General features: G+C 44.3%; 1 protein-coding gene across 1 annotated transcript; it reads left to right on the top strand.

The window, feature by feature from the left end:
• Positions 1-2,578: 2,578 nt before the first annotated feature.
• On the top strand, positions 2,579-6,512 carry LOC120827638 (cytochrome P450 2K1). Its single transcript, XM_040190702.2, has 9 exons — positions 2,579-2,899; positions 2,978-3,140; positions 3,339-3,488; positions 3,780-3,940; positions 4,628-4,807; positions 4,900-5,041; positions 5,286-5,470; positions 5,813-5,954; positions 6,048-6,512. Exons 1-9 carry the CDS (start codon positions 2,708-2,710, stop codon positions 6,248-6,250), a joined length of 1,518 nt encoding a protein of 505 aa, XP_040046636.2. The 5' UTR covers positions 2,579-2,707; the 3' UTR covers positions 6,251-6,512.
• The last annotated feature ends 12,148 nt before the right edge of the window (positions 6,513-18,660 follow it).

Raw genomic sequence — 18,660 nt, 5'->3', positions numbered from 1 at the left:
ATCCAAAATAACTTCCCATCCCAGTCTGTCCAGTCCAAACACGCCCGACGATCCTCTAGCGCCTCACTGGTCCACTTGAATTCCCTCACCACAGGTTTGTAGAGCTTTATGCAGGAATCAGATGCATGTATGAATAGGATTTACAGAGTGCATGATGCTGGAGGAGTGGCGAGCTGAAAAAACGAGAAGACCATGAATCCTCAGAGTACATTCTGTCCGGTCTGAGTTCTTTTTATTACGCCTCCATTGTCCAGGTCTTGTGAACCAATGTTTCGGTTTTCCTGCCAAACAAGTTCCAGTAACAGTGTGTCACCATGAGGATATTTAGCCTTCAGGAGAAAGGAATCGTGTGACAAAGAAGATTATGCTCCAACGTGTCAATAAAACAGGCGGTTGTGACTTCAAATCAAGGCGCATCAGGCTACATGTGATCATGGGGTTATGTGTAGTGCTCAAATTAGAGTTGAAACTATGAATTTTGTGCTCATACAGACCTCGAAGCGATGCAACGATATGCAAAGCAACCCAACACAAAGCATTGCGACTCTGTAAGGCTGTCCTGGCTATATTCCATTATGTCATCAGTTAAAGTCATTTACAATCAATGACAGTAAATAAATGTGTTTCTAGTTTGTAGTTTATTAAATGTCAAGAAAACAGTAAAGAAAAGTATGTGTAGGCCTAAAAAAATAAGCGAAGGGGGTGGGGGGGAAGACAAAAGAAAGGACCTCTATTAGGACCTTAAAAAAAATGAAGGCCTCTGGAAAAGAGGCCCAGGGTGTTACAGCTGAACCGTGTAATGTAAAAAAAGCCACCCTGCAAGTTAACACTTCCCCTGCTCCTAATCATTAAGAGAAAGCTCCAAAAACTAATGAATCCGTTCCGAGCAGGCGGGTTGATCCACAACGTGTGTGTGTGTGTGTTTACATCCTGATTGGTGTTGCTGCCGCAGCCGCAAGGCGCTGATTGGAGGCTCACAGACAAGACAGCACAGATGAAAATGATTCAGACTACAGAGTTTATATGTTCAACAATATGAAACGTAGTCTTAGGTGTTTTGAAATGACACCAAATTTATTTCGGATTATTCCAATGGAAGAATACAAGGCGCAGGGAACTTTGAGGTGTGTAAACGCCACTTCGAGGAGCGTAAACGCTATTTAAAGGTGCCTAAATGCTATTTCCAAAATTCCAGAGATGCGTAAACTGCGTTTACGTGCATTTACCCTCCACTACAGCCCTGCTTATGTGTATCATTATTCTTGCTATGCATTTTAAACTGTGTGTAAAACCTGAGGATTCAAATGACATCCTTACTCATTAATCACACAAGTGAAACAAATGAAGCTTAGGCAAAAATTCAGTCAGCAAGACTGGACGGGATGTGCCGTTCCCTGGTGGCCTCTTCCCTCCCTGGGGGTGCACGGCCAGTTGATTAGGGGCGGGGTCGGGTCTGGTCTATCCTGTGGCAGGATGGAGTCCAAGCCCCAAACAACTTGCAATATCATATTATGCCTATTATAATAAAGCATTGTTCAAATTTCAACAAGTCTCTCCGGATTGAAATGTATTTACTGTCCTAATGGAAGAAAAAAAGCACTCGACTGTAATCCACTTTATTTACAGCTTTTCATGATTCACACTGCTTTGTTTATCTCACGAGACATGTGTGTGAAGAAAAAATAGAGACCGACATTCCAGACAGTCATAGATATGTGGCTTAGGATAAGGATTTGACTTAATTCAAACTTTTGTTATACTTGTTCATGTATTTGCACTTGTTTTACTCATTAAGTATGAATTAAATAAATAGCAATGGTAGTTACATAGAAATGGAAAGATTTGCTCTGCTGATGTCAAAGGATTAAGTTGTGTTGAAATCCGAGTCATCATATCTAAAACAGGGAAATTACGTCATTGTGTTCTATACATGTACTGTACCATGAAAAATGAACAACTGTATATGTGCCACTATTATGTTTTAATTAAATAATGCTCTATGCAAATGGTAGCAAAAACCAGTGCCCGGTCTAATTTATTTGATAAGTGACACTTTACTCCTTTGTTGAATCTATTCAAATGACTTGATACCACAGGGGTACACGGTAAAACCTAAAAACATTTCCCCCATCATGGTCTTCAAGAGGCCACCTTCACCAAGAAGAAATATAAAAATCTACTAGTACTGCAATATGTTTATGGAACTAATCTTTTTTCTTGAAAGTGGATGGTTATACGTATACTGTGTGTGCACTTCATCCTGTTTGCTGCAGTGTAAACATCCCTGCTTTGGGACTCAAAGGAACATCTAATCTTACATTGATCCAAAGTTTATTTGATCGGGAAGCACTAACTGTGAGAACAGTCAAACCTTGTCCTCACACAATCAAATGTTATCTATTAGGCAGTGAGAGAAATCCCGAACATCATCTTCATTATCTTCATGTCACAACAATTTTAAACCTGAAAACCCTCCCATTGGGTCTCCTCATGCCAAAAATCGATGACAATCTGAAGGTCAACCTCCCAAAGAAGTCATTAGCATTGCGTTCCCCTCTCCTTTGGGATCTATTGCTCATCAGCGAGTAATTGAGCTAAAGAGGCACGTAGACAATTGTTAACCCAGCCTCTTGTGCCACCGTATTCCAAGTCAATAACAGTTGAACTTAGGAGCTTTAGTTAGACGTGTGCCCTGACAGCAGAACAGATGTCTGTGTACTTTTGCTCCAGTACCAGCACTTTTTTAGGGGCTGTTGTTCTCCTGCTCGTCCTCTATCTGATATCCAACAGTTTGACCCGCCGGGAACTCAGGAAGGTGCCTCCTGGTCCCAGTCCTCTACCGCTGCTTGGCAACCTTCTGCAGCTCGATCTCAAGAGACCTTACGTCACCCTGTGTGAGGTGAGTCTTCATGCAAAACAAATCCATTTTGATCTTTATTGGACAATCTTTTTGCCTAAATGTGTGTTTTTCTTTCAGCTTTCAAAGAAGCATGGGTCCGTGTTTACGGTCTACCTTGGAACCAGCAGAGTGGTGGTCCTGGCGGGATACAAAGCAGTCAAAGAAGCTTTGGTGAACCACAGAGAAGAGTTTGGAGACAGAGATATCTCCCCTATCTTCTATGATTTGAATCACGGCCATGGTATGATTTACCCTTAAATACTCTTTAATACATAACGTATTTACTTTGTAGAACAGAACCAAATAATATAGTGATAGTGTCAATAAGTGCTTACTTTTCTACTTGGTTTTATTTAGGCGTGTCACTGATGAGCGCTGTATGTATGACATCCAATTGACTAGTACGGTTTAAAAGACACTTGCATTTCATCCTCAAAAGGAATTCTGTTTGCTAACGGAGAATCCTGGAAAGAGATGCGCCGTTTTGCCCTCACCAACCTCAGAGACTTTGGAATGGGAAAACAACTCTCAGAGCATAAAATCTTGGAAGAATGCCAGTACCTGATGGAAGTGTTTGAAAAGCACCAAGGTACGGAGTTTATATATACAGGTGTAACTGCAGGACATAGTTTTAAGATATACACAAATAAGAGAAGGTCACATCTTAATTGTGAGTGACAATTCCTCCACAGAGTTTGTCATTTTGCGTATTCGGCACACCTTTAATACCCAGAAATGTTACTCTGTGCTGGAATCATCCCCCACTTTTTAGTTGTTTTAGTACCCTTCAATGCAAGTCATACAGAAGTTTCCTATAATAGAACAAAACAACACTTTACCTTTTGCTTAATAATTCCCTTTTTTGTCTGTCATTTCACAGGGAAACCATTTGATACAGCAAGCCCGGTAAATTATGCCACATCCAACATAATCTCTGCTATCGTGTACGGCAGCAGGTTCGAATACAACAATCCCCAATTCATGAGCATGGTGGAGAGATCCAATGAAATCATAAGTGTTGTGGGCTCCGCACAAATCCAGGTGAACTTCATATTGGCTTTGGAAATGGCTGCAGTATTAAGGGCACACTATGGCAGTGGTAGCCGTCAAAGGTTGTGCTGAATGGTAAACGGCACCAGTTTGTTATAGCAACAAGGAAAGGCAGTTTTATTTGTAACAACAAGGCAATTCAAGGTGCTTCACGTAAAAACATTAGAAACAAACAAACTTTGGGGGGGGATTGTGGGAGAGAAAGTGGGCCGTGGAGTGAGTTTGCTTCCAACTACGACCGATTCTTTCATGCAGTCAGTGAAGGGGGATGGGGAAGAGGTGGGACGAGGGGGGCGAGTGTGTGATGGAGTTTGAAGGGTGGAAGTCCCAAAAAGATTGTTGGTAAAACGTGTAAAGTAGTCATGTAGACCTCTATACTCCAACAGAACAGAGTGCTGTTTGAATCATTTGTGTCTTTACATGGTGGGAAGTCGCATTAACTTTGGGCTTTGAAGTGACAGTGTTTTTTAAGTGCAGTCAGATTTAAAATAATAAATTTAAACTGATCAAAAGTGTGTTTAAATGCTAGTTTATGATTACATATATTGTGCGTAATTAGGCACATATAAAACATCTTGCTGTTAAATTAGTTTTCATTAGCAAATCAACTCTACTTGGGTTGTTGTTTGCTTTACATCGTCTTCACTAATCTTTCCTGCCTTCACTGTTACGTCACAGCTTTACAACATGTTTCCCAGGCTGGTCAGTTGGACAAAAAAACGGCAGCTTTTATTAAATAATCTGACGAGGACTGTCAGAGATGTCAAAGAACTAATCTTGCATCTGAAAGACACACTGCACCCTCAGTTCTGCAGAGGCCTCGTGGACTGTTTTCTCATCCAGATGCAGAAGGACGAAGTAAGACAGTTTTTTTTGTTTTGCAGTTTTCATTCATCCAAAAGAGCTAATGTCCTGCATAGGTAATGATATGTGGATGTTCTTTCTCTTAGGAGGCTTGTGTTAAGGACACTCACTACAATGAGAAGAACTTGATATTTACAGTGACCAACCTGTTTTCAGCTGGCACTGATACCACAGCGACTACTCTGAGATGGAGTTTGCTGCTCATGGCTAAATATCCACATATTCAAGGTAAAAAGAGGGATGCGTCTTGTCGGTGTGTATTAATGTTTCCACTTGTCAAGCCTACTGGTCAAAGACGAGTTCAAATGAAAAGTCCCATAGCATAAACTTTTTGATGGAAATATAAATAATTGTGAACATGTTCCTATGCAGACATTAGCAGTTACAGGGGAGTAGGCTACATATTCAGAAAGGACTGCGAACTGGTCTAGATGCAGACACATCATTTTTATTTGTTCATGCCCGAGTCCAGACCAGGTCCAGGAGGAGCTGAGCAGGGTGGTGGGAAGCCGTCAGGTCCGAGTAGAGGACAGGAGGAACCTGCCGTACACTGATGCTGTCATCCATGAGACACAGAGACTGGCCAACATTGCTCCCCTTGCCATTCCTCACAAAACCAGCCGAGACGTCACCTTCCAGGGCTTCTTCATCAGTGCGGTGAATTGCTCACATTCATTGTGTTTTGCTGGTAATAATTATAATGGTAATGATACATAATAATATGTTTAAAATCAGAGCGTACAAAGGGATTTGATAGCTGTAATCACTTTATAAGTGAGTTTGATGGCAAGCAAAAGCAGTATAACAACGGAGAGTCCAACAAAAACAAGCACAAACTGAGGTGAACATGTCAAAACCGATAAAATAGTCAAATAAATAAAACAATCAATAAATTAAAAAATAACACTAATGAGTTTCTCAACTTCTTAAAGCTGAAAATGGTTATGATTATCATCATTATGTTACTTTATAAACCTTTCTCTATATCTTTCCCTACAGGGGACCACTGTGTTTCCTCTTCTTACTTCTGTCCTTTATGATGAGAGTGAATGGGAAACCCCAAACTCTTTTAACCCTTCCCACTTCCTGGATACGGAGGGTAAATTTACCAAGAGAGACGCCTTCATGCCCTTTTCTGCAGGTACAACTTTGTTGAGATGTTGCTTTTTAATGCCTAAAGATGTATAACAATTCTTAATATGCCTAAAAATCTGCTGTAACTCCTTGTTATCAGGTAGCAGGGCGTGTCCTGGAGAAAGTCTGGCCAGGATGGAGCTGTTCCTGTTCTTCACTTCTCTCCTCCAGCGCTTCCGTTTCACTCCTCCACCTGGAGTTAAAGAGGATGATCTGGATCTGACTCCAGCTGTGGGCTTCACCCGCACCCCTTCACCTCATGAGCTGTGTGCCGTCAGTCGTGAGGGAATTCGAAATGAGTAGATTATTTGATATGTAAATGGAATCATATCGTAGCGTTTGAAAGTTGCACTTTTGTGGTAAATCCCTTCCAAACATTTCCCATAAATATTGTATCAGTCTTCAAGGTCCTTTTGTCAAAGTTGCATCTTTTCTTTTATCTCTGAACACTCCTATGCCGCACCCATGAGGGTAACCGAAAATGTTAAAAAATGGAGCAAAGACTATGAAATTGAGCTAACATCACAATACATTTGCAAAAAGTAAATAAAGAATATGTAATGATGTTTTTTTGTGTCTGTGTTTGCCAACTTGAATGGCGTTTGTGATAGCGTACATAATTACGATAAACAAAAGTGGCAGCGAGGCTCTATATGTGTTTCATAGAGTACTGAGGCAAACAATTAAGGCTTAAAAAGAGTGAACAGCGTGTAGTGAGAGATAAACGTTTGCCTGTTTTCAGAAAGTCTTCTGTGAATTGCTCCGCGGGTATTTGAAGTGTTTGCGTTATGTGGGTTTAAATACCAGACCACAGTTTGATTTATATCCACGGGCGTTAATTCCCCGGCTCTCGTTTACACCGTTACTGTTCGCATACTTCCTGCTCATGTGTCTTGCGTGTCTATATCCGCAGGTGACGTGGTTACATCATTTTTGCCCTTTTTTTTTAAATTGAACAAAAACAAACCTGTCGTCTTGACATTCTGGAAACTGGGCTTGCTATTGCATCAAATCAAACAAACTTCAACAAAGATTGATCTGACCAGGATTCAAACCCATTGGGGAAAAACACAAAATTACTAGGCTGTTTAGCAATCTGAACACTGTGCCACAAAGCTGTACTGGCAAATGGTAGTGGGTGTTATTAATATATATTAATGTGGTGGCGGGCATGGTTTGGCTCAGCTGCAGAGAGGACGGAGAAGGGAGTGGCTCGGGGAACGGTGCCAGGGGAAGGCCTCATGTGGGATTAATTTGGATGTGTGTTTTGTTCTTAAGGAGAAATCCGGCGACAGCGAGGAACTCAGCCAGGCGAGGAAGCTGGAGGGGTGTTGTGTGGAAAACGTAAATAAAGATTGTACAGACATGTACAGACCAACGCGTCACAATTAAGTTAAAGCAGTATGGAGGAAACCTTCTGGTGTAGGGGATCTGAAACAACTGGTTTCCTGGGCGCCACATGCTCTGCATAATTGTTGGAATGCATTAAGCAATAAAAGTATTGTTCTTCGAATCTTTATTCCAACATCTTCTCTTTCTTCCATGCAACCTTTCAACTACTTCACACTTTCAGCTATTAAAACCATTCAAATATTAAAACGTTCAGCTCATTCAGAAGAGGGGGGCTATGACTTTTCAGCTTTCTACCTTTTATGCTTGAATTTATATAAATCAATAATCATCAATATTTTAACATGGTTTTCAAATGGAGTTTGTTTTCAAATCCTCTTAACCTTCTTAAACTTTCAGCTTTTTCAGCTTCTTCATTCTTCATTCATCTTCATCTACAGACACCATTTAAACTTTCAAATGTTGACACAAGTCTCAACTATTTTATGAATACTGCTGGTTGATATCTATTCTACTTTTTTCATAATCACTGATTATGTTTCACTAGTTCTTCGCTCTGTTTCTGAGTTTTAGATGAGTGTGTATTGCGTTTCATAGAGTGACACCTGAAGGGCTAGAGTGTGGGGCAGCGTCAGAATCTGGTTAAAGAAATATGGAACTTCTGCCCTCAGAGCCAAAGTATACACTTTGAGACTTCATTTTAGGTGAAAGTGATGGCTTGGTTGTGCTGATTGGATTAATGTGGCTATGGAATCCCAGAGTTCTTTGGTTTTGGCCTCAGGAGACCAACAGTCACCCAACCTTTGCCAAAAGCCCCATAGGCTCCAATACAAATCTGCCGACATATTACTCAAAAACCCCAGAAGGTACATGTTTTGTAAACTGCCATAGGAGCCGTATTTATCACCGGACAGACATAAAAACTACCTCCTTGCGTTTGGTAGAGTCTTGGGCTGTTAAGAGTGTATGAATGCATGTACCTGTAACTGTTTCCTGGGTCGTGATATCAAGAGCACCATTCCCATATAAGGGCAGTGTTCCCTCCCCTTTTCTCTGTGTGTACCCGTCACTCCCGTGAGCGGGCAGTTGAGCATGTTCTGCTTACATTAAAGAATGCCACGAGTCGGATGGCTAAAGAGATAAACGCCTGGACGTCCGTTCATTCTCCGGAAATCATTGTTCCGCCGCGCAGGTAGGCCGAATAAATAAGCCTACCTGTCAACAGGTTATGGGCCCAGGAACCGGGAATGATTCCAAAGTTTGACGGACTTGCGCGTCGATGGCTAGCATGACCGCGCTAGCATACAGAAGTATCCAAAAGAGCTAGTTTAGCATCGGGAGAACCGGGAAGCTAAAGCTAGGCTAAATAAACGGGAGCTAAACCGAACTACAAACAGCCATGGCAAACCGAAGCAAGAGCCAGTGGCCCACTTTTGACGGGAGGGCAGAAGAGTATGAGCTCTGGGAAGAGAGGATGCTGTGCTGCATGCACGGGGTGGGGCTGAAGCAGACAATCCTGACAGAGCCCGCTGAACCACTGTCGGAGGAAGACAGGGCTAAAGACGATAAGCTGAATGCGGACGCCTACTGTGCATTGGCGCCGCTGCTTGACAACACGAGCTTGGGGCTGATATTCAGAGACACAAAGGACAAGGGCCGAGAGAGTCTCAGAGTGTTAAAAGAACACTACATCGGAAAAGGTAGGCCCCGGATTGTTTCCCTGTACATAACAATGACAGCGCTGAAGAAAGCTGACAACGAGACCGTAACCAAATACATCATCAGAGCTGAGCAGATCATTACAGCACTCAGGAGCGCAGGCGAAGCACCGAGCGAGGGACTGATGATGGCGATGATCATGAGGGGATTACCGGAGAAGTACAAGCCGTTCACACTGATGGTGACGCATGGTTCAGCTGACATGACACTGGGAGAGTTCAAGGCAAAGCTAAGAAATTTTGAGGCTTCAGAAGACGCAGACCCAGTCCTAGAAGAGGCAGGAGAAAGGGTGCTGAGGGCGCAAGCGGCGCCGAGGAAAAAGACTGGACTAGTGGAGATGGTGTGTTGGCGGTGCGGAGAAAAGGGCCACAGAAGGGATGACTGCACAGAGAAAGTTTGGTGCAGTTTTTGCAGAAGCAGGGGGCACACCGACAAAGCGTGCACAAAGAAGGAGCGTGAGCGGGGCGCCCGGTGCGCATGTGTACAAGATGGCGGCGGTGGCCGTAGGCCCGGGTGTGAACCAGACGGCGACCGGGGAGCCGCGGGAGGAGAAGACCGCACCTTCAGGGCACAAACAGAAGATGCCAGTCTCTCAAGGAAAATGCTGCAGACCCAGAGAAGGGGAATGATCGTGGACACGGGCGCGTCGTCCCACATCATCAACGATAGAAGCAAGTTCAAAAGCTTTGACAGCACCTTCAGGCCGGAGAGACACAGTATGGAGCTTGCAGATGGGAAGCGTACTGTCGGTGTGGTGAAAGGCAGGGGAGACGCACAGGTATGTCTCATAAGCACATTAAAGAACGCTCTCTACATTCCCTCGTACCCTCAAGAACTCTTCTCAGTGAAGTCTGCTACCGCCCACGGTGCCAAAGTGTTTTTCGATGAAGGAAAAGACGTTCTAGAGTCAACGGATGGCACAAGGTTTGAAATCTATGTATGTAAGAGAATGTACTACCTGCAAACCGAGTGTGATCTAGATGATGTGTGTCACGTCAGCTATGATATTCAGACATGGCATGAGGTAATGGGTCACTGTAATTACGACGATATCTTGAAATTGCAGGACGTGACAGAGGGCATGCACATTAAAGGTCCAAAGCGCAGGCCTGATAAATAATGTGCAGTATGCATAGAGGGGAAGTTCACGCAGACGAGAAACAGAGACCCGACTAACAGAGCAAAGACGCCGCTTGAGCTGGTGAACACAGACCTAACCGGCCCAATTAACAATGAGTCCATAGATGGTTTTAAATACATGCAGTCTTTCACAGACGTGTGTACGGGGGCAGTGCTGGTCTATTTTCTGAAAGCAAAAAGCGATGCAGTTCAGGCTACAGAGAAGTACCTGGCAGATGTGGCGCCTTACGGCACTGTGAAGTGCATCAGATCAGATAACGGGACTGAATTTACTAACCGAGAGTTTCAGACACTACTGAGAAAGAACAAAATCAGGCACGAGACTTCCTGTCCTTACTCTCCGCACCAGAACGGGACAGCTGAAAGGGAAGGGCGAACTCTTTTCGAGATGGCCAGATGTAAGCTCATTGACAGTGGCTTACCTAAGAGCCTTTGGCACTATGCCATCCAGGAAGCAGCCTATACCAGGAACCGGTGTTTCAACAAGCACACAGGCACTACCCCATACACAGCACTGACAGGTAAAAAGTGCAATTTAGCCGATATGCATAAATTCGGGTCCGAGTGTTATGCCTACCAGCAAGACAGAGGCAAACTAGATTCTAGGTGTGACAGAGGATTCTTTGTAGGGCACGACAAGGGCAGTCCCGCCTACCTAGTTTACTACCCGGGCAAAGGAAAAGTACAGAAGCACAGGCTGGTAAAGTTTGTCACCAAGACAACCTGTGAAAATGAGACTCAGACTCAGGAGCTAGGACTGGATCCCAAAGGGGGTTGTGATAAGGGAGTAGAGACTTCACAGCCTAGCGTACCGAACACCGATGTATTGACTGACCATCCACAATCCGCATCAGAGGACGACTGCGAGAAGCATCCTAGGGAGACGCCACACGACAGTGGGAGATACCCTACCAGAGAGCGTAAAGCCCCGGGGTATCTAAGAGATTATTCTCTGGAAGATGCTGATGACGACAGTACGCTAACTAGTGTAGATTATTGCTACCGAGCAGTTTGTGGTGTGCCTCTGACCTTTAAAGAGGCCATGACATCAACTGAGTCAGGAAAGTGGAAGAAAGCAATGGACGAGGAGATGGGGTCCCTAGAAGACAACCAAACCTTTACCCTGACTAAGCTACCAGAGGGCAGGAAGACAGTGGGAGGAAAATGGGTATATTCGATTAAGGGAGACATTGACGGAAACGACCAGTACAAAGCTAGGTTTGTAGCGAAAGGATACAGCCAGAGAGCAGGGATAGATTATGGCGAGACATTCTCACCGACAGCAAATCTGACAAGTATTCGTGTAGTGATGCAGAAGGCAGCCCAAGACGATTTGATTCTGCATCAAATGGATGTGAAAACCGCTTACCTACATGCCCCTATTGATCGAGACATCTACATGGAACAACCTGAAGGTTACAAAAAGGAGGGAGATGAGCTGGTGTGTAAACTAGAGAAGTCAATCTACGGCCTGAAGCAGTCGGGGCGAAATTGGAATGAGATGCTCCACACCTGCCTAGTAGATGACAACTTTATTCAGAACCCGACAGACCACTGTGTTTACACAAAAGAGTCTACAGAGACAGGGAAGGTAATAGTGGTCATTTGGGTGGATGATCTGATCATCGCAGCCAGCAACACCCAGAGTTTGGAGAGGGTGAAAAACATGCTTTCTAACAGATTTAAGATGAAGGACCTAGGCAGGTTGAAGTATTTTCTGGGCATGGACTTCATCCAGTCTGACGGCTGGGTAAAAGTGTCACAAAGGAGGTTTGTTGAAAAACTACTGAATCGTTTCGACATGCAGGAGTGTAGGGTTAGAGAAACCCCATGTGAACCAAAGCTAGAATACTCTGAAGGTGCGCCTAAAATCTCTGATGTGAAGAAGTACAGGGAGGCTGTCGGCAGCCTCATTTACCTGACAACCTGTACACGCCCAGACATATGTTTCGTAGTGAACAAGTTATCACAACATTTTGCTGACCCTACAGATGAGCATTGGGTCACGGTGAAACATGTTTTGCGGTACCTCAGAGGTACTGCAGACAAACAGCTCTGTTTCACAAAAAGCCAAGGAAGCCTAGGCATACAAGCATATAGCGACGCAGACTGGGCTGCGGATGTTAGTGACAGACGCAGTACCACCGGGTATTGTGTGAGTATGAGTAAAGGTAGTTCATTAGTATCTTGGAAAACCAAGAAGCAACCCACAGTAGCACTCTCCACATGCGAAGCCGAGTACATGGCTCTAGCTCTGACAATACAGGAGTGTATTCACTTGGAGCAACTACTGGGAGGGATGGATTCCTATGTGTATGAGAAAACGGTTGTCTACGAGGATAACCAGGGAACAATTGCGCTTGTTAGGAACCCGGTGTGCAGACAACGGTTTAAGCATGTGGACATAAAATATCACTTCATCAGGTCTACCATAAGGGAAGACAAGATGTCCCTTGTTTACTGTCCCACCGACAACATGGTCGCAGACGTTATGACAAAGCCTGCCTCCAAACTTAAGTTAAAGAAATTCGGGGAAATCATGTTTGGTGTATAAAATGTTGATATTTGACTATGCCATGTTTTTGTTCTGTTTTTTTGTTTATTTGGTCATGTAAGTTTTGCACAGTATACATGTCATTCATAAGTGGGAGTGTTAAGAGTGTATGAATGCATGTACCTGTAACTGTTTCCTGGGTCGTGATATCAAGAGCACCATTCCCATATAAGGGCAGTGTTCCCTCCCCTTTTCTCTGTGTGTACCCGTCACTCCCGTGAGCGGGCAGTTGAGCATGTTCTGCTTACATTAAAGAATGCCACGAGTCGGATGGCTAAAGAGATAAACGCCTGGACGTCCGTTCATTCTCCGGAAATCATTGTTCCGCCGCGCAGGTAGGCCGAATAAATAAGCCTACCTGTCAACATGGGCCTCTCACAAACTTCTTATTTTTTAAATAGCTGTTATAGTTTTGTGCTAGAGGACACTTGTTTAAAGTGTGGATTCTTGGTAAAATCCGTTTACTCTGCTCGGTCTGTGACCAGAAAACAGCAGCTGCGCCGTCTCCATGACGACCACACAGCCTCGTTGACAGCACTCACTCTTGCTCCCCTACGTAGTCCAGAGCTGCCAACTTTTCAAAAAACCTTGGAGTGAGATTTTGTCGGGGGTGACCTAGGGTTGATAGGGTCGATACTATATACTATACCTGCCAAAATATTACGGTACAAGATACTATTGATACAATACTACAAATAGGATAATGGAATATATTTATCTATAGTAATAAATAAAACATCTGTAAGGTTCCTTTTTTTTTAACTGGTATCTGTTTGACTGTCTGTGGTATGAACAATGCTTTATTTACTTGCATAGTTTGATATTCTCACATTCATATTTCCTTAACTAAAAAAAAAAAAAGGATTAGTTGAAGATCCACCAGCAGGCTCCTCAAGCATGTAGCTTATTGCATCAAGTGTGTATTATTTGGTACAATTTTGTGTGCATTCTGACCTCATGATCATATAGGCCCACATGAGTGAAATTGTAGGTTATTTTGCATTTCTATATTTCTGCTGGACTATTCAGGAACTTATTTGAGGTCTTGCTTTGTCTTGTGTTGTTGATGATGTTTAACTGTGTTAGGAACGTTGTTGTCAAGCTACCCAACAAAGCTACAGGGCTGCCAACTCTCACGGTTTCCCCGTGTGACACGCGTGTTTCCATGTTTTCACACACTCACGCCACACATCCAATTTATTAGGCAAAAAACAACAACTGTGCTGGTTCATCTAAACGGCGCATCTATAACTAAAAAATGTGTCCGGGTAAAACAGGACGTCTGGTCACCCGAGCATTCTGGTGGTTTGTAGGGCCCAAAGTCGTTGATAAGGGCAGCCTACTGGAGATGGACAACATTGGTTACATTCTGTGAAGCAAAGACATAGCTGATGGTCCACCCCCAGGACATTTTGGTTTAAGTAGATGTTATTTCATGCATTCTAGTGTATTTTTGGGTGGTATGTCTGAACTTATTCTGATTCATGTTCATCTGCTCATGACTTGTGGGGCCTTCTAGACTTGAGCTGAACATTCAACCAGAAAACTATTGTTTTGCCTCAATGACTGTCTATGTACCACAATATAGCCTAAAAATAGATCTGTGTTTAATGGTCATGTGTCGTTCGTGAACGATTCGTTCTTTTTGAACGAATCCTTACAAGGACTCGAGAGTCCTCTCAAAAAAAAAGACTCGTTAATTTTACTGAACGGTTGGTAATATCTTACCGACCGGTTAATACTACCGGTATTACTACTGCTATTAATACTTTAACAACTACTATTTTTACTACTACAACTAGTGGTACTAAAATGCTACTATTATTATCACTACTACTACTAGTATTTATACTGCTATTAAAATGACTAGTAGTACTAAAATACTACTTCTTCTAGTAGTGACTCTGCAACTGACACTACTAGGAAAAAGTACTACTAGTATTTCTACTGGTATCAATACTACAATTACTACTAATGTTACTACAAATACTACTATGACTAATAGTATTTGTATTACAGCTTTTTCTGCTGCTATTGATACTAAACCTACTATTACTACTTCTACTGCTAGTACTACGAATACCACAATTACATCTTTAACTAATACTACTACTAATATTACTACAAACAATTTAAAACCTCTTTTTATTCATCTCAGCTTTTGTTATTCCAGTATTTTTTTAAATTCATTTAAGCTCCTACAACTTCTGTATTTTTTTAGAAAATCTACTACAATTTAGCTTCTCCCATTTCTGCATTTTCAGCAGTTCTTTAAAATAATTTCAGTAATTTTTCAAATTCATTTCAGCAGTTTTCATTTCTGCTTTTTCATCAAATCTATTTTAATTCCTTTCAGCTTCTCCCATTTCTGTATTTTCAGCAATTTCAAATTAATTTAAGCTTTTCTAATATCTGTAATTTCAGCAAATGTATTAAAATTCCCTTCAACTTTCTGTAATTTCAGCAATATTCTGAAGTTCGTTTCAGCTTTCAGCTTTTAGCATTCCAACACATTTTCAGCAGGAAATGCATTTTCTAATTTGGACTTGCAAGTTTAATTCATTGCAGTGACATCTAAATGCATATGACAAAATATTAATATTATTAAGAATACAATATAATATTATAGGAAAAAACTAAATACAAAAGACAAACCTGAGGCCATACATTTGGAAGTGTTCTAATACATGTCCAGGTTACCAGTCCATACTGATCTGCGTCAACGTAATGGATAAATTATGCCAAGGGTAATGTATTATAGATTTTCGACAGCCCACTAGATGGCCAGGCACTATTGTTTACTGTGCTGTACCTGGCCTCCCTCTCAGACAGCTTCCTACTAATGTACACCACGGGGCGGTCCACCCCCCCCACCTCCTGGGACAAAACGGCCCCCAGACACCTGTTTGACGCGTCGGTCTGCAGAATAAAGGGCAGAGAGAAGTTAGGAGTATGAAGGCGCTGTTCCCCACAGAGAGCCTGCTTTACCTTCTCAAACACCTGCTAGCACTGCTCCGACCACTGGACCAGATCTGATGGACCTTTCCGGGGTCAGGTCGGTCAAGGGGTTAGTCAGGTCCGCGAAGCCGGGGGTGACCCGCCTGTGGGCGCACCTGCCCGCCCCCCATGTGGTACCCCAAATACCGTACCTCCTGCCAAACAAAAGTTCAAAGGGAGAAAATCCCGTGAAGGCCTGGGGGACCTCCCGCACTGCAAACAACAGAGGGTCAAGCCAGTGATGCCAATTACGTTCATCGTCGCTAATAAATTTACGGATCATGGACTTCAGAGTCTTATTCATGCGTTCCACCAGCCCGTCCGTCTGTGGGTGATATGCGCTAGTACGAATGGACTTAATGCCCAGTAACCCGTAAAGTTCTCTTAGTGTGCGCGACATGAACGAGGTGCCCTGGTCAGTTAGAATCTCCTTAGGGATTCCAACTCGGGAGATGACCTGAAACAGAGCCTGCGCAACGCTCTTTGCAGAGATATTGTGCAACGGCACTGCCTGCGGATAACGCGTTGCGCAATCCACGAGAACTAACACAAAGCGATATCCGCGTGCGCTCCGGTGAAACGGCCCGATGAGGTCCTGGATGCCTGGCCAATAAAATCGGGTCATTATCCGGTCTAGCGTTTTCTTTTATCTCATGTGACCAGCCATTTGGTTATAGTAAGCCGCCTGGAAGATCATTTCCCGGCGGCTTTTTGGCACGAGCAACTGAGTGTTTTCCCAGTATCTTACGGTATGTAGCCTCATTGATCACAATATTGTATACATATAATACTATAAGGTTAATTACTATTAATGTAGAGACACAGAAGAGATTCAAGTACACTGAGATTCAACGCCACTGACGCAAAATCTCGGATGAAGCGCCAATAGTATGACCCCAGGCCCAGGAAACTTCTCAACTCACTGACCTTAGCTGGGGTTGGCAAGTCCTTTACTGCAGTCACCTTTCCTTGTTCTGTAGCTACACCACAAGCACTGACAATGTGGCCCAGGAAAGCTCTTTCCCTTGTTAGCAGTCGGCACTTCGCAGGGTTGAGTCGCAACCGGGCATGGCGGATGGGGGTGAGAACTTCTTGAAGGTTGATAAGGGCTCTGTTGAAGGCATTGGCATGTACCAGCAGGTTGTCAAGGTATACAATATATACTGGACTCATCGTCAATACGAGGTAGGGGGTACGAGTCTTTTATAGTCCACACAGAACCGCCAGTTGTTGTCCTTCTTCCTTACCAGTACGGCCGGGGCTGCCCTTGGACTGTCCGAGGGCTCAATTACTCCTGCAGCCGCCATCTCGCGAATTCTCTCCTCCGCAGCTTGCTGTTTACTGAGGGCCAGTTGATTGGGCTGCAGACGGATGGGCTGTGCAGAACCGGTATCGATGGAATGTTGGACCAACCCCGTCTGCGTGCAGTCTTTGTCTTTTGCCCGCAAATATGTCTGTATAATTATCCAGAAGGCACTTCAACTGATGCTGCTGTTCCTGCGCTCCCATAAATCACGGACGGCTTCCACCGTCTCACCAGAGGATGAGACAGCTGGTGCAATGGAGGCAGCCAAAGTGGCCTGTGCAGGGCCACTGGCGACGGACGGCATTGGTGGTGGTGCGGCCCTACCGAACTGGAGCTCCACAATCTCTGTGCCAAGGGTGATGGTTGCTCCTAACACATTGACGCAAGCACCCCAGCGGGTCAGCAGGTCCAAGCCGATGATATATGGGTGCCGAATGTCAGCAAGCCAGAACTTGTGCACCAGCTCCTGGACCCCAGCCTGGACTCAGTGCCTTGGTCCCTCTCATGCCAACTCGTTCCTAAAGTGTTTCTAAAGTGCATCGGCCATGGAGGGGGACTGGAGGCCGGAATGGTTTACCCCTCGCTACACCATTCCTCTGTCGTTTCCCGCTGGTGGAGCGGCTCTGGGTTTGGGAGTTGGGGCTGGGCAATTCCTGGCTATGTGACCCGGTTCGTCACAACGATAGCAGCGGTCAGTAGGCTGGGGGGGGGGGGGGGGGGGGGGGGGGGGTGCCGCCTGGGTGCTGGAGGCCAGGGCTGCATCCGTTGTGGTGGAGGCCTCTTCTGCTTCTTCTTCCTGGTCATAATCGGTAAGCCTGACACATGGCTGTTGGTGGAGAGTTCTTTTCTGGGTGGGCCATGTGGTGAGTACTCACTCTGCTCAATCAGCCTCATGGAGTGCATCATCGAGGGTCTGGGATCTCACGAGAGCAACATGCTGACGCAACTGCTCAGGTCCAAGTCCTCTCAGGAAAGCGTGGAGGGCTAGTTCTTCTTGCGCCGCTGCTTGGAATGGCAATGGAAGTGCGGGTAACCCAGTCGAGCGTGTAGCTGCACATCTGCTGCGAAGGTGCCCAAACTTTCTTCTCCTTGGCAGCGGCGGCTAGCTAGTTCCTCCCTGCTCTGGTCTACAAGAAGCCGCTGTCCAAATCTCCTCTTTAACGCCATTGTTAGGGCCTGTAGGTTCCCTTGTTCCGCTGAAGCCAGGTCACAAAGCACTTGCTCTAGGCCCCTCTCCAGCTCTTCAATCTCCATCTGCATTCTAGTAGCTATATCACACTTCTGACACCAATGTGGCGAGCTTGGCCAGATGAATGAAACAGGAGACTTGATTAACTCTCATTGTCTTTCCTGTGTTTCATACACTGCAAGACCCCAGGAGATAGACACTTTTTTTTAAGGTGTTGAACACAGGACTTGAACCACAGCCATACTAAGGGGTCGTGGTGTCCACACTCTTACACATTAAACTAACAGTAACATTTGAGCACAACACAACAGAACCTAGAAAAACACACATAAACTTAAACACTAGAACATGAACACAACAGATAGGGATTTAAATGAATCCAAAGATTGTCCCATAATGCAAGGCGCCTACCAGCGCAGCCTAACGCAATCTGCCGCTCCAATCACTACAGTACAAAG

This window comes from Gasterosteus aculeatus, chromosome 11, assembly GCF_964276395.1.
Source record: "Gasterosteus aculeatus chromosome 11, fGasAcu3.hap1.1, whole genome shotgun sequence".
NCBI lineage: Eukaryota > Metazoa > Chordata > Actinopteri > Perciformes > Gasterosteidae > Gasterosteus > Gasterosteus aculeatus.
The sequence above is the reverse complement of the archived record's forward strand: the minus strand, read 5'-3'. Positions and strand labels throughout refer to the sequence as shown.